Source organism: Sturnus vulgaris, chromosome Z, assembly GCF_052056855.1.
Source record: "Sturnus vulgaris isolate bStuVul1 chromosome Z, bStuVul1.hap1, whole genome shotgun sequence".
Taxonomy (NCBI): Eukaryota; Metazoa; Chordata; class Aves; order Passeriformes; family Sturnidae; genus Sturnus; species Sturnus vulgaris.
Window position 1 is genome coordinate 29,387,004 of NC_142283.1, and position 15,117 is coordinate 29,402,120.

Sequence of the window (15,117 nt, forward strand, 5' to 3'; positions counted from 1 at the left end):
GATATTAGTAAATATCATTAAGGCAAGAAGCCAAAAAAGACCACATCTATTGGTGAAACAGAGCCAGTATATGTCAATACATACATATATATATATATATATATATATATATATATATATATATATATAAAACAAGAGATAATATATTTAAAAAAAATCAAATTCAAATTCAAAAAATTCGAATATATTATAGGGAGAATAAAGTACAAATTTTTTTCCTCCATTGAAAAAGAAATTATTTCTGAGATGTAATTATAATAGTATTTTAATACTGCCGAAGGAAACTTCCACATTTTTAATTAAAAATAAATCCATTTCATGAAAATATGCCTTTTTAATTAATTAATTTTTATTTGATGGATATAAAGATTTTTGATATTGGGAACTAAAAGGTGTCACAGAGATTTCTGTTGTAAAAAAATAAGAAGGGCATACTGGAGTCCAGAAAAACTTGTCCTCCAAAGATTTTGATATATAATTTTCAATCTCCTGCTAATTTCACTGTTTTCAGACATCAGAGGTATTTTCCTATCTGTGATACAGTAACCTTTATTCTGTAAGTAATTCTGCAATATGCAGTATGGTATTAAATGCAGTGCAATGCACTAGAGAACCCAATGGAAACACTTACATGGGTAAAATTTTGGAAAGATCTATTTACGTCTTTTATTATTAATGATGAACATTTAGTGTTAATTTGTTTCCTTTTTCAATAGAAGTTATTTGCTTTACCAATATATATGCTATATGAGAAAAGCTAAGCCTCAAGGCTCACCTCCTACAATGGAAAAAAATAAATCAGTCTTCGTGTGATTAATATTATTATTAACATCCATTTTGAAGTTTGAAATACTCAGTGATTTATGAAGGCTGCAGATACTTCAGTTTTAGTGGTATCATTATCTTAGTAACACTTTACATAGAGAAGCAAGCAATTTTCTTTCTGAGTGTACCAGCTACGAAATCTATGCAATTACAGTGCTATTGTTTAAAAACAATACATCCCTTGCTTTAATATGCATTCCATATATCAGTTTGAGAAATTAAAAGAATACACACTTCCACTGTGACTGAGTTACTGGATGTTGTTCATCTGGTGAAGCCAAAATGACAAACATGAGTGGAGAAGACACGTCCAGGTCAGCGAGAAGACCAAAGGACCACATGGTGGCTCTTACCTGCAGGCTGTTGAAGATGATGAAGAAGACTAACATCCAGAGGTGCCGGTAAGCCATGTGCAGTCCTCCCCACAGCCAGGTGATAGAAATCAGAGCAAAGAGGTACAAGACCAAGGGGATCTCTGCAAACCATAAACACAGCATTTTTAGCTGCTTTGCCTTTGGAAATAACACGTTTTAAAGCATTACTGACACAGGACACGGTTTTGCTGTCTGTGGCTAACCTTAGAGCTTGTTCTCCAGTGGTGGGTAGCCCTTCTCCTGTTCCAATTGGGTGGGGGTCCCAGGGCTTTTATGACCCCATTCAGGGATCAGAAGACCAGAAGATGGACACTGTCAGGGGTCTGGAAGGTATGAGGGGCAGAAGAAGCACAATCCAGCTCAGCAAACTAAGTGGTGGGAATGAGAAGAATGTTGAATTTGTCTTTACAAATGAGTTGTGGCTCAGCCTGTAGATAAGGCTAGCACTGAGAGATAAAAGAAACAATGGGATGGATTCCACTGATTGATGAATGGAAAGAGATATTTGCCTTTACAAACAAACTGTAGGGCTGCTGATAAATGAAATTGGATAACGAAAGACGAAAGAAGCAACGGGGGGAAAACTATGAATTCTGTAAGAATTAAAAATTAAAAGGAAGGGTTATACATTAGAGGGGAATTTCAGGTATCGGGCGTTCCGGGAAGTCTGTGCCTCTCAATTACCTAAGCCAATGGGGAAAGAGAGAGGGAAATGCGGCCGGGAAAATAGGATAAAAAGGAGGCTGCGTCCTCCAAAAATTTGAGAGATCCCAGGGGAATGTCCCATGGCCTCTCCCTTTATTCGAATAAAGCAAAAAGGAGTCCTCTGTCTCCTTTTTGGACATAAACCTCTGGTGTTTTTGGATTAATTTTCCTGACAGGAAGAACACACATGAAGTCAAAAAAATATGCTGAATTTTGGAGAAGAATGGAAGAACACTTGGCAAGCTCTAGAAATTTTGAGAGAAAATAGATTTCTAAGATTTGAGAGGAAAGGGAAAACAAGAAAAATTATAGTGTGTTGTTTTTGTATAGCTTGATTTTTTGGTGAGGAGGGAAGAAGCCAGCCACAGAAGTGATTTTCTCTGTGGAAAGCTGCTAGAAGCTTCCTCCATGCCTGGCAAAGCATGGACTGTCTCTGAAAATAAACATGCTACTAAGCCAATTAAAGTAGTTGGGAACGCCTCTGTGATGACATATTTAAGAAGGAAAAAAACTACATGCAATTCCTCTTTCTTCATCTCCTCACAGGGTGGCGAGGTGGCTGCTGGGGCCCTTCCAGCACAGCCAAGGGGCCGTACCAACGGGGCCATCCCGGCACCACAAGTGGCCCCACAGCCAGGACCATGCAGCCAGGGGCAGTGCTGGGAGTGCCCATGCGGCTGGGGCTATCTCAGCATGGCCCACAGCGAACTGTGCTTGCCTGACCACTTTTAGCCAGCCATGCTGAGGGCAGAAGGGCAGGGGCGGTGGCAGCAGCTTCTCATTTTCGGTGCCCTGAATGAAGAGAGGCACTGGATGGAGCCTGCAGTGCCCGCGGGGACTGCAGGCATGATGAGTGATTCCCCAGTGTGGAGCCCAGATGGGACCAACCTTTCAGTGCAGCTAAACCCTATAATGACTTCTCAATTGACAGAACTTGAGAACAAACAAACTGACGGACACCAATTCTCTCCCAAGTCAAAGAAAAGGAAAAGGTGAAAACATGTGAGAACATGGCAACACCAAGTTTGGTGAAAGAAGGGAGCCAGGAGGTGCTTTGGGCGTTGGAACTGAGATTCTTCTGCAAGCCGTGAGGAGGATTATAACACAACAAACTGTTTCCCTGTAATTCGTGAAGCGCATGGGGGGATGCAGAGGTCCATTCGCAGAGAAAATGTGCTCATGCTGGAGTGTGTGGATGCTGAAAAGCTGTAATCTACTGGGAAATTTGAACAGAGAGAAAAGACCCTTGCTTCCAGAGATAGAGAAAGAGGATCCTTGCTTACAAACTAGAACATCCTTAAAATACCACACCTCGTGAACTAATGACCTATGCAAACAGTTGAGGGAAAACTGCTTTGCCTATGGGAGGGAATCACATTACAACAGGTTGGGCAGGACTGCTATTCCTGAAAATCACAACCATGTTGGAGAAGTTACAGAGAACTCTTTCCTGTGAGAAGGACCCCACAACATAACAGAAGAGACTTCTCTCCCTAAGCAAACGGAATAAAGATTTTTTAAAAGTAACAAACTGACTGATCTGCCCCCATGTTTTGTCTCCCTGCACTATGAGTGGGAAGGAAGAAAGGGCTGGTGGGGGGGGACGGGGAAGTTTTTCTAAAGGTTTATTTTAGTTCTCATTATCCTCTTTTAATTCTTTTAATATCTTTTCTTTATACTTTTTAAGCTTTGAGCCTATTTTGCCCTTCAAGTATTTTCTCCTAATCCTTATCTCACTCCATGAGCCTTTTAGGTTTTTTCCTTCTCCCCTTTGCTCAGCTGTAGCAGAGGAGAATGAGTGAATTGTTTTTCATAGATGCCTGACTTCTAGAAAGCCAGTGTCAAACCATGACATATGGTTACATAAACAGTCCCAACTCTCGCCACTTGCAGGGTTTTAGGAAATTATAAGAATAGTTTATGCTTCAATTTGTTGTTATTTTCCACTTCAAGTCAAACGTAAGACATATGACCCCATAAAACTTAGAGTGACAACTTCCTCTCAGCCCAGGAGACCCCCAAGATAAACTCTGAACCAGTTAGTTTCATTCATCTTCAAAAATCTGTGTAGAACCTGTCTTTAAGGATACAAACATAAATTTGCATTTTATGTTCCCCAGTGTATTTACACCATAAAAGATTTAGTGAATGCTGGCAGGAAGATGTCTGCCTGGACAAAGTTTGCAATAAGGAAAACAAAAGTTTCACCCCAACATGTTCCTCCAACTGACAAGAGCCAGCCCCTGTGCTACCATGTTTGCAGAAGAATTCAAAATCCATGTTTACCAGGTCTGCACACCTCAGGAGCAGAAATGCTTGGCAAGACATTGCTCCTCTCTGCATTAATTAAACAGCATCAGTGAAGAATGAGGATTTTTTTTGACAGGCTTGTTCCAGAAACAGCAGTGTGGGAGCCCTTTAGCCATTTTGTTTAATGCTGTACAAATAATAAGGGCCTTCTTAATGTAGGCAATACCCCAAGTCAGACACAACATTTTAATAAGAGAAAGCATAAAGATGCCTGCTTTTTGCCACATACTGAATACTGGTACAGTTTATGGTTCTGTTTTTACTTCGTTGGTAACAATTGCCTCATCAGTATTGCAAAGAGCTAATACAGAGTTGAAACTTTGGCAGCATTTAAAGCCTTGGATATTCAAGTTCTGTATTCATATATATTAATGTTTGCTCTAATTATTGAGCTTTTGTTGCATCAAAATTCAGCAAATTCTTAAAAGTTTGTAAAATCAGAATTTCACAAAGGAAAAGAATGCCAACAGGCTTGATATGGACCAAAATAGTCTAATTATTTGTATTTTTCTTCATATGAAAATAAAACCAACAACTCTCCCCTAGAGAAACCCCAAAGAGTTATTCTGAGCAGATGAACCTTCACTGACATGACTTTTACTCCAAGTCCAAGTGTAAGCAGTTGCCTCTAGATTATTTGGATAAACCTTAGTAGAACATCTGGTTCTTGATTTCTAGATGCATGTTGCCATTTCATGATGAAAGCATTCCTGCAATTCACTATTCCTTTTATTTTCTTGGATACATGATACTTATCTCATGATTCGAGATATTTTAGCATCTATCTTACAGGTTAGGGAAGACATAAGGCATACATTCTCACTTGAAATAAAAAACTCCATCCTCAGCATCATTTCCTGAGCACAGAAGCATGTTTGGAATGTCCTGCACTTGCATTTTGTGGGTTTATTTGCTTCTTGAGAACATCAGATAGTAGTAGGTTTGCAACCCAAACAATTCTATGATTTTATATTAAAGAAATTTATATGAAGGAAATTAAAGTAGGTAGTTAAAATTTTACAACTATCTATCCAAGCCATTCTTCATTAAGTTCTATTTTGGCAACATGAAGATTTAATCTTACATTAATTCTGGCAATTTTGTAATTATGATTACTGATTCAGGTAAGTTGTTCTGCATATTTATGAGTAGGGCATGAAAATTATACCAGTTCAAAATTCATTCAATAAATGAAGCTCATCTATTTACAATTATCAGGGGAAAAAAATGAAGATGTTCTGTTACATTTTAAAATCTTTTTGTGAAATTATGGAAGGTTAGCAAACAAAAAATAAACCCATTTATATTGGATTGCTGTCTTGTTACTATTCATTTTCTGTATTTGTATATTAGGACCTGTCACTAGTGGGTTTTCACAGGGCTTCATCCTCAGTCCTGTGCTCTTCAACATCTTCATAAATGACTTAGACACAGGACTGGAAGAGATACTAAGCAAGTTCACAAATGATATAAAACTTGGAGGAACTGTTGACTCCCTAAAAGGCAGGGAGGCCCTACAGAGAGACCTCAGCAAATCAGAGGGATGGACAATCACCAACCACACGAAATTCAACAAGGGAAAGTGCTGGATTCTGCTCCTGGGATGGGGCAACCCTGGATGGGGCAACCCTGGATGGATGGACAGTCTGGGGAATGAGATGCTGGAAAGCAGCACCATGGAAAGGGACCTGAGGGTCCTGGTAGATGGCAAGTTGAACATGAGTCAGCAGTGACCTGGCAGCCAGGAGGGCCAAGCGTGTCCTGGGATGCAAAGTTAAATATTAGTTAACCCAAAGGCTGTTTATCCAATGAATGTTTCTGACTTGGCTCCTGGCAAGGCTAAATTTTGAAAAGGTAGCTTCTATATACAGGAGGACAGTCAGCCAATAGAACATGTTTGCTGAAAGGCTGGCAAACAGAACGAGTACAAAGTGAAGACTTTTTAAGCAAACTCAATGCCTGTCTCCGAATGACTACACTAGAGGTAGGGCTAGCATTCCTTGAAAATCAGATTTCACCGTTTTTTTCAACCATTCACACTTTTATTTCCAACATTCACTTTTGAGAAGGAAGAGCTGACTGCTCTAAGAGATAACAAATTCTTGTCTCTCCCACTGCCCTTTCTTGAGCCCTCTACTGTTGAGGAAAAGTCCCTGAGCTGGGTAAACTATATCAATCACCATGCAATTCAACATGACCAGTAACAGAGCAATTCTGGAACAGTAAAAAAAGAGCATGAGAGGGCAAACTCACATATTTGGTTCTCCAGACAGGATAATGAGGAGTGTGCATATTGCTCAAATTAAGATTTGGCAAGCCCTATTTACTTGTGTTTATTGTGCACTACAACCTTGTTTTAATCATATTCTTTTACAGTGATAGCCTAGTCACAAGTAAAGAGTATAAACACTTTCTAGTAAGATCACAGACCACTGCCAAAGGAATTGACATCTATTACTAATATCAGGTTTTTGCTGGGCTAACTGTCTTTGAGCCATGGTATTTTCTTGAAACTACCAGAATAGGGTATGAGAGATGAGTATGAGAGATGAGAATTTACTTAAGGGTACCCAGGACAAATCCAGAGGACTAGTAAAAATATATACATGACAGGAAAGGAGTAATATCAAAATGGGCATCTCTGTATAAATAAAAGTAAAAAACCCTCCAATTATACCCTGTATTTTTCCAAGAAAATTTTTATCTGTCTACAGACAGATCCTTTTTGCAGCCAATTGTTTTCTTTTAGGCATATAAGGTGAAATCCAGCATTGTTATTCTGCTCTTGGGAAAGAAAAAATACACAGGAGTCTCCTTTAGTGTGGGTAGAAACAAACTCTGCTCCTAAGAGAGAAAAAAGTAGTAAAACACCATGCTACTACCTAGGTTCAGGAAGACATTTTACAGAATTTACAGAATTTATTGTAATAGCTGTAAAAGAATAATGTGGTTATTAGATATTTCTATAAGGGAGTGATTGTATTAGTAGAAAAGGGAAGAGCAACTGATGTCATCTGTCCTGAATTCTCTAAGGCCTTTGATATAGATAAACTGTTGTTTGGTGGCTCCACCTTTTCTCTGGTTTTGGACGAAACAGAGAGAAACCCTGGCATATTCATTGCCATAAGAAAACAGAAAAAACAATTTATGTCTCTGCAATTTAAGGAGGCAACATTGCCAAAAGACCTTCCTAACACATAGAGTCTTGTAAGCCACAACTTGGTGCAGGTATAATCCAAGATCTCCTCTATGTTTCAAAAGTAAGATATCATCATGAAAACTGATTACAGGCAAATTTACTGATGTGAGAAATGTTGTTTCCCACAACAGCCATTTACATGGCTACAATAACAAAAGCAGGAGAAGCTCCCAGGAATTTTTAAGCACATAAAGTCAGCTGAGTGAATGTAAAGAATCAAGATGTATAGTGATACTAAGCCTTATCACTGCAAGCTGCCTTTGACTACATCTTATAAGCACAATGTACCCAGAAGACATTAAAAACTGTGTAAATATACTACCACCACCTTTAATTTCAGAAGATAAATATTCAGTCCAAAAAGTCAAAGGCCTTTAGTCAACAGTTAGTACTGTTTTATGTAGTTATAGGCAATGTTACAAACTACAGAAATCACCATATTTTCTAGAAGCTTAAATCATAAATGCAGCTACACGGAGACCCCTTATACAATTACAGCCACCATAAATTGCAGGAGACAGATGGTTTTCCTCTCTAACAGCCTCTTTCCAGCCTGCTCTCACCATCGCTGTATGGAGTATTTAATCTGTGCTTACAAAAGCTCTTTGGTAGCAAAACAGCAGTTTGCCTTGCAGGTGCATAAATAGGAAAAGTTGCAATTGACTTAAAAGTAAGAAGGGATCTTACTAAACTTTTCTCTTTCTGATTTTTTTTGTTTTCTTCTGAGATTTGCTATTCTCCACCCTATTTCTAGATTCTATTGAAGAAAGAAAATATCCTCAATCCTATGCTAAATCAGAGATTTGTTTCAATCCTACTATTTCATGTCTTTATGTCATGCAGTTACAATTTCTATAAGTACTTTATGCCATTTTGCATGACAACTTCATTTACAGCATTATTTCAATATTCAGTTTGCTTTTTTCCTTTAGTTTAACTCCCCTGAGACAAACCTTAATTGTCAACAAATTATTAATGAATATCCTTAAAGATACCCAAACAAAGTTGCTTACAAATAAATTAAATGAAAGACTGATAAGAGGAGCCACCTCTGTACATTTATATCAGAGAGAAATGAAAGAACAAAGACCTTGAATATCAGCAGACCTTATCCAAATTCATACAGATCTTAGCCAAGCTAACACTATGTCATTAAAAAGGACAGAAATATTTGCAGAAATGCCCAGATTATAAATACTTATTATTTATTATAATTTTCTCAAGAAAGTAATATATCTCTATAACCAAAATATCAAAAACTGATTTGCACTACGTTATAAAACTAGTTTTCTTTTTACAAAATACCCTGAAGACAAGAGAAATGTTCTAAGCTTCCCACAGAGAGTCCTATTATTACAGTATTGGTCTAAACTGCTGCAACTTTATTTTGGGAACATTGTTGTAGATGAAATTATTCTGACAGAGGAGGCCAACTGAAACTTCCTGTTTTGCACAAGACAGATCTTTCCTTTCAAGCATGTTTCAGTTGCAAGCAACATAGGAAATATCAAAACAGAGGCATTAACTCCAAAGAGTCCAGTGCACGGAGCAGCCTGTGCATGGCTTTGCAGCCACCAAATACACTGCAAAACGCAGAGGCCAAGGCTGTGCCCGTCACCTGGGGTTGAGCAGGAGGTACAGCTTGCATCCATAGGTGATCATGCTCTGCAAGCAGGCAATCATTGCACCTGAGCAGCCCCAGCTCTCCCTGGGACAGGATGTTCAGTATTCCCAGCCAAAGTCTAGCATGGGGACACAGTGGTCCAAGCAGGGCAGTGCTTTGTTTTATTTCTGTTCTCTTTAGCTAGACTAAACTTACTCACAAAGCCAGTTACACTAATTTCTTGTTCTCGGTTTTACATATTTTTATCCCCTTCAGACCGTTAAGCATCTGCATAGCTTTGATCATCAAAGTAGTGTCACAGACTTCAAAGGGACACTAGCAGGCTTAATCGTAAACTAAGTGTGTAGGTATCTACTGAACCATGGTCTCAGGTGGGGCTCTCTGAACTGGCGAGAACAGTCCATATCATTCAAAGGTACAACTTGTTTGCATAAGGGTAGCCAACAAATCATACCTGCTGCATTTGTTCTTCCTCTGAAAATATCATCATATGCCTTCCATTGAGGAGTCACCTGGTAGGCATGGATAAACACCACGAAAACCACCACCAGGCACATTAATGGCACCAGAGCAGCAGTGAAGAGAGCAGCATAGGCATTTGGAATGAAACACCTGATGGAAAAAAATGGAAGAAAATGCTGTTGATAAGCATAAGAGACACCTTGAAAGGCCATAAATAGAATACAGAAACAAGTATTTTTGGAAAGGGATGTGCTTTACAAACCACAAATTCTTTAACTCTGTTCCCAGAGTAACTTTCATAGGTTCCTTTGTGTTCTGTTGGTTCTTATCTCATCATCAGATCATAAGGAGTGCTTTTGCTCCTTCAGTATGCATGTTATATTTAGCCTAACCAATGTTGGAAAAATTTAAGCTTGCAGTGAAAAAATATATTTTAGCAAACTACATGCTGCTGTATTAATTTAAAGAGATCATTCCTAGTCACTAATTTCTAAAAGGACATTATGGAATTTTCTACACTTACTTCCTGAAAGCACAAATTAAATTTTGAAAAATATATTTTTAAAATAAATGAATGAGTCCTAAAGAAACATAACTGTTCCTTTTCAAGTTGTTGGAAATGTTATTTTGCCAGAGAAGCTAAATGCTCCCTCCCTCCCTCCCTCCCTCCCTCCCTCTCTTTTTTCCCCCAGTTGTTCGGTCTCTCCTTGCCCTTTTCATTTATTTAAGTTATAATTACTTTTAAAGATGTGTCAGGAACACAAATTATCCCTGAAAGAGTCAAATTATGCATATATGAAGTTGACTTGAAGAAAATGGAGATGATAGTTGAAGCTCTCAGGGGTATGAGAGATCAGAGTTTTCTGTGTTCTCCCTGGAGACCAGTATGTGCTTTACAGCCACTGACCTAGTCTAGAGATGACGCACAACAGAGCAGCCCAAGGGACGGCACAGGAGTCAGTACGTCTAGAGATTATGTGGGCAGTTCTATCCCTATTAAGAGGGTGTAACTTACCCAGCCCTTCTGTTTCTCATGCCAGCTCATCTCAGTAAACTTAGCATTGATGCTGATACATGTCTGAGAGAGGCCTAGGTAAATGTTTCACTGAAATATCTGGTTGGATAAACCTTCTGGGTTTGCTCAGGTGTTTTCATACTCTGCCGGAAAGTCAAGATTGTATCCTGTGTTGTCTGTTTCAGAACAGCAGTCATGCATAATCAGTGAATCCCAAAAATAATATCCAGCACAATCAAGAAACCTTTCACAGCTCTCTGAAGAATGTAGAGGCTTGGTCAGACACCAACCTGAGATATCATCTGATAACATAACTGAACAAGTAAGCATCAGGGGAAGTAGGAATTCTACATTGCAATTCAAAATGTTTGTTCCTTTCCTCATAGAAGAGATACTTCTGTCTCCTTTACTCATGTTGTTGGCCTTCATTGTACTTTGCACAGTCTGTCCATGTCCCTTTTGTACTGAGAAGGCCAGAACTGAACCCAGCACTCCAGGTGTGACTTCATGAGTGCTGAGCAGAGGGCAAGGATCACACCCTTTGACCTGCTTTCAACATGGTTGATATGGGATTCAATATCCCATCCATTTTGTCTTTCCTATTTTTACTATTTCTTAGGTAGGAAACTTATTTTTGTTCCCCAAATGCATTCTTGAGTTGGCACAATTAGCACAAAGAAACAAAATCGTATTACCACAACCCATGTTGTTTTTAATGATTATACTGAAGGCAAGAATCTTAGCACAAGAGTAGTCTTCAATAAAATAATATTTATATGCTGAAATCTGTATTTTTTTCCACTTGATGCATTTTTGTGTTTCAAAGATAATACATACTCTAAAAAACTACCAGAGTTTCTTGAAACTTTATTGTGAGCACTCCTTTATATCCAGTCAAAAAAAGCTGTATAAAAATGAAAACATAGAGTGGTGGATCACTTTTATTAATATGCTTAGGTATTTGCTCTAAAAAGTACACTGGAAAGTTATGTAGAGAAATACACAAAGCCATTCTAATCTTCAAAGCTTACTTTGTTTTTTTTTCTTAAAGCAATGGTGTGCAAGTCAATGACAACCACATCACCCTGTAAGATATAGTATTGTGATTATATATGTTGACAGGTATATGTTATTATGGAAATCATATGGGATAACATTATAGGGACCAACTGCAATTATTTCTTATACTTAAAACTGGGGATATAGCTATTATTCCATTACCATGATACATTTGTCCCATGGAACTACTGTGTATTGCATATTCCTAGCACTGGATAGGAATATTTAAAAATACACCAAAATATCAGCTAAGTTGATGTTTCAAAACACAACTACTACTGTACTTTAAAAGGCCTAGAAAGACTGATGTAGAAACTAAAAAACTACATCATTATAAACCTTATTTGTCTGAAGATGAGCATTATTTCCTGCAGTATAGCCTTCCAGCAAGTTCCTTGTTTCTTTTAAAGGCCCTAGATTTCTGTAGGATTTTGTTTTGTTTGTTTTAAATTTGAGTGATAGCAAAAAACCCAAGTAAATAACCAACCAACCAAAAAAACCTATCCATTGAAACACTGCCTTCTGCAAGAGAGAAAAAAACTAAAACAACCAAAAAACCCATAAAACCAACATTGTTAGCTTCTTTAGAGGTTCTCATCTTATTACAATGATTCCGTGACTTCTTAGTAACACTTCCTTTTATCAAAATGTGTTTTTCTTCCTCACTCTTTTAAGCGTTTTTGTTTCCAGCTTAGGTTTCTTCTAGCATTGAAAAGATAGCTATATAGCTTTTGTCCCTAGCTACCACAAGTCTTGTCCTCCTTGACTATTGTTATCTGACTGGAGGGTCCAACTTTGTTTTGACCACTGGCTTTGTTAATGTCTAATTTTGGTTTGATTGCTATAAATTTCTCTGTCAACTTTCTGTGAGGACTTAAAGAATGCAATTGCATGTCTCAAAACATTGTCCCCGTAAGAAAAACTACCACAACAGGAACTTAAGATAAGCACCTTTTTATAGAAAGCTGATAATGGAAACTGATGAAATATTTAACTAGCCCTCATAATTGCTTGTATTTTCAATTTATCAGTTTTTGTGATTTTTTAGGGCTTTCATTGACAGGAACTTGTTGGGAGCCCAAATATTAGTAAGATTATATAAGAAAAATCACTTAATGTGTTGTTAGTTTTATTTTTGCTGAGTTTGTCCTTTTACTGAAAAAATAAATTGTGTGGGAAAAGCTTACTTTTATCTTATGGATGTGTTCTTTAATTTCAATCAACTGAGAATTAGAAAATTCAACCAACTTTAGCATGGGAATTGGCACAAGAATTTATGCATTCTGGAATCATGCAAACATGTATTAACCTTCTGAGTTCTATACCAGAAGGCTTTTTTTATCATGACTTGGCAAAATTTTTCAGAAACAGCAGAAATATTAATAAGTAACCTATATGATCTTAACAAAACAAAATATTACATGAAAAATTATTGAATCATCCTCCCTAAATTAGAATGATGGGCAGCTATGGACTGAAAATGGGTCATGGATAAAATCCAGAGAAGCCTTTTACCAGCTGTCAAGACCTGTAACTATTTTTTAAAATACTTGTATTATACACATTAATATACTGTTAGGTTTCCTAGCATGTCTCCTAAGAGAATATTTTTATCTATTCCAATCAATATAGTAACTACAGTACACGTTGGACCACACATATTTCCAATGAGTGCAATTTCATGTAGCAGTAATAGCAAATGAATCTAATGAGAGCAGTTTTCCCACTTAAAAAAAACAAACAAACAAACTAAAACAAACAAACAAAAAAAAACAACCAGAGAAAAAAACAACTAAATTTGAGGGAGAATTAATTTCACTTATGACCCCACCAACAGTAGCCCCCAGCTTTTGTTTTGTGTCAAAGTTAAATCACAACAGAGCTTTAATCTGTCCTCTGGAGAACTGAGTATAGATATGTTTATCTTAAAACCTTTTTATATAAGAACTTTTCTTATATGAGAACTTTTTTGTATTTAGTACTAGAACTTTGTGTGCTAAAACTTAATTTCTCATGGTGTGTAGAATTACCCAGTAGGATAAAAATGTGGGTTCCTTCCAAGTCAGAATATTCTGTAATTCTGTCATTATCTACAAAATTCCTCCAACTGTATGTTGATATGGTTGAGAAAGAACCCTATTTTGAAGCCTTTAAAGTATGTAAAGACAGATCCTCAACAAATCCATTCACATGTTATTTTCACATGTTACAGTGTACACAAAGGTAATCAATTGTGCTGCGAGTCCTAGTCATCACTTTGAATCTTGGCTGACTGAGAAAATACATGCTGTAATACGTGTCATGTGTATTTGTTTGGGATACCCCTGCGTGGAACTTAAAAATCAACACTTGCTCTGTAATTCTATACCTAATTTCAAGCCCTAAATGTATCTGATAGACAGCTGATCTTGCAAGACAAGCCTTTATAGTGCATCACTGAGAGTAGTTTGGGGATATTCTGATGAAAAGTGACTGACCCTAACTATGCATGCTGGTCTAAGGTGCAGGATAGTGATCCCAGTCCATATTGTGTCTTTCACTATTCATTAGCAGGAAGGACATGACAGTTAGTTCTCTTGAACAAAGCTGAGAATGGATCAGTAATATATGTGCCCCAGATATGGTGGGGCAAAATACAGGTTTTAGGATTAAGGTAATTTTTACACAGGACCGGTGGGTTCTTGGGAATATTATGTAGAGGGCCTTCAGTAATGGACCGGATATGAGTCAGAGATCTTAACTTGAAATTCCAGTAGGTGTCAAAAATGGCTTTACAAAGTCAGTTGGTGTTAGATATGGTGCTATTGAAGGAACAAGGGGGGAACAAGGGGTATATGGAATGTTAAATCTTACTGAAACATAATGCAGTATTACATTCACAATGCAATGTCATCAATGAAAAAAGCCTGAGCCACAGTTAAAGAAATGGCTAATCAGACATCAGAACTTTTCCAGTCACTTTAACCCTAAGATTGGCTTCAGGAAATTAGCGCCAATACCTGGCTAAAGTCCATATTCTTATCTTTGGGATTTAAAAATTGGGAGCTGTGACTAATGAGAATTGGGTTGATGATTGCAATTGGATTTGTGTATTTAATTATTAGAATAGCTGTTGCACATTTTAGGATTACTGGCATTATTACTTCTGTTGCTTCTGTCTTTTCTCCTTTGTCTTTTCTATGTATGCATCACCCCATGGATAGGGACTTAGGAAAAGTCCCTGGAAGACAGTATTTGAGCCACGGGGTGGTGTCTGGATTTAAAGAATGCAGTTACCTATCTGAAGGCACTGTCCCCATAAGATAAGCCACCACAATGGAATTTAAGATAAGCACAGGTGGCAAAACAGTAAGAAACTCCAGGCATAACAAAGGTGAAGATCTGGAATTAGTACACCAGACAAAATTCTGATGTGAAGACTGTGGGTACTTAAAACTTACCTGGACAAAAAATACACAAAATGACAAAAGATATAAACTGTGAGAAGGTATGCACATCTCAGCCAAAGTTGGGGAAATTACATCTATGCCCCATAGATACCCCA

At 37.6% G+C, this 15,117-nt stretch overlaps 1 protein-coding gene across 7 annotated transcripts in view; it reads right to left on the reverse strand.

The window, feature by feature from the left end:
- Nucleotides 1-15,117, reverse strand: part of ADGRV1 (adhesion G protein-coupled receptor V1) — a 270,560-nt gene that overhangs the window by 36,294 nt on the left and 219,149 nt on the right. For 5 of the 7 annotated variants that reach the window (XR_015799671.1, XM_088157236.1, XM_088157229.1 and 2 more), the window contains 2 exons: nucleotides 9,492-9,649; nucleotides 1,179-1,300 (listed from right to left, as the gene is read on the reverse strand). Coding sequence is in view for 6 of the 7 variants with exons in the window: in XM_088157236.1 (XP_088013362.1) it covers nucleotides 1,179-1,300; nucleotides 9,492-9,649 (280 nt within the window). In the remaining variant the exon portion in view is untranslated. The remainder of the gene's footprint in view (nucleotides 1-1,178; nucleotides 1,301-9,491; nucleotides 9,650-15,117) is intronic. The other 2 variants (XM_088157230.1, XM_088157231.1) reach the window with 1 other exon arrangement.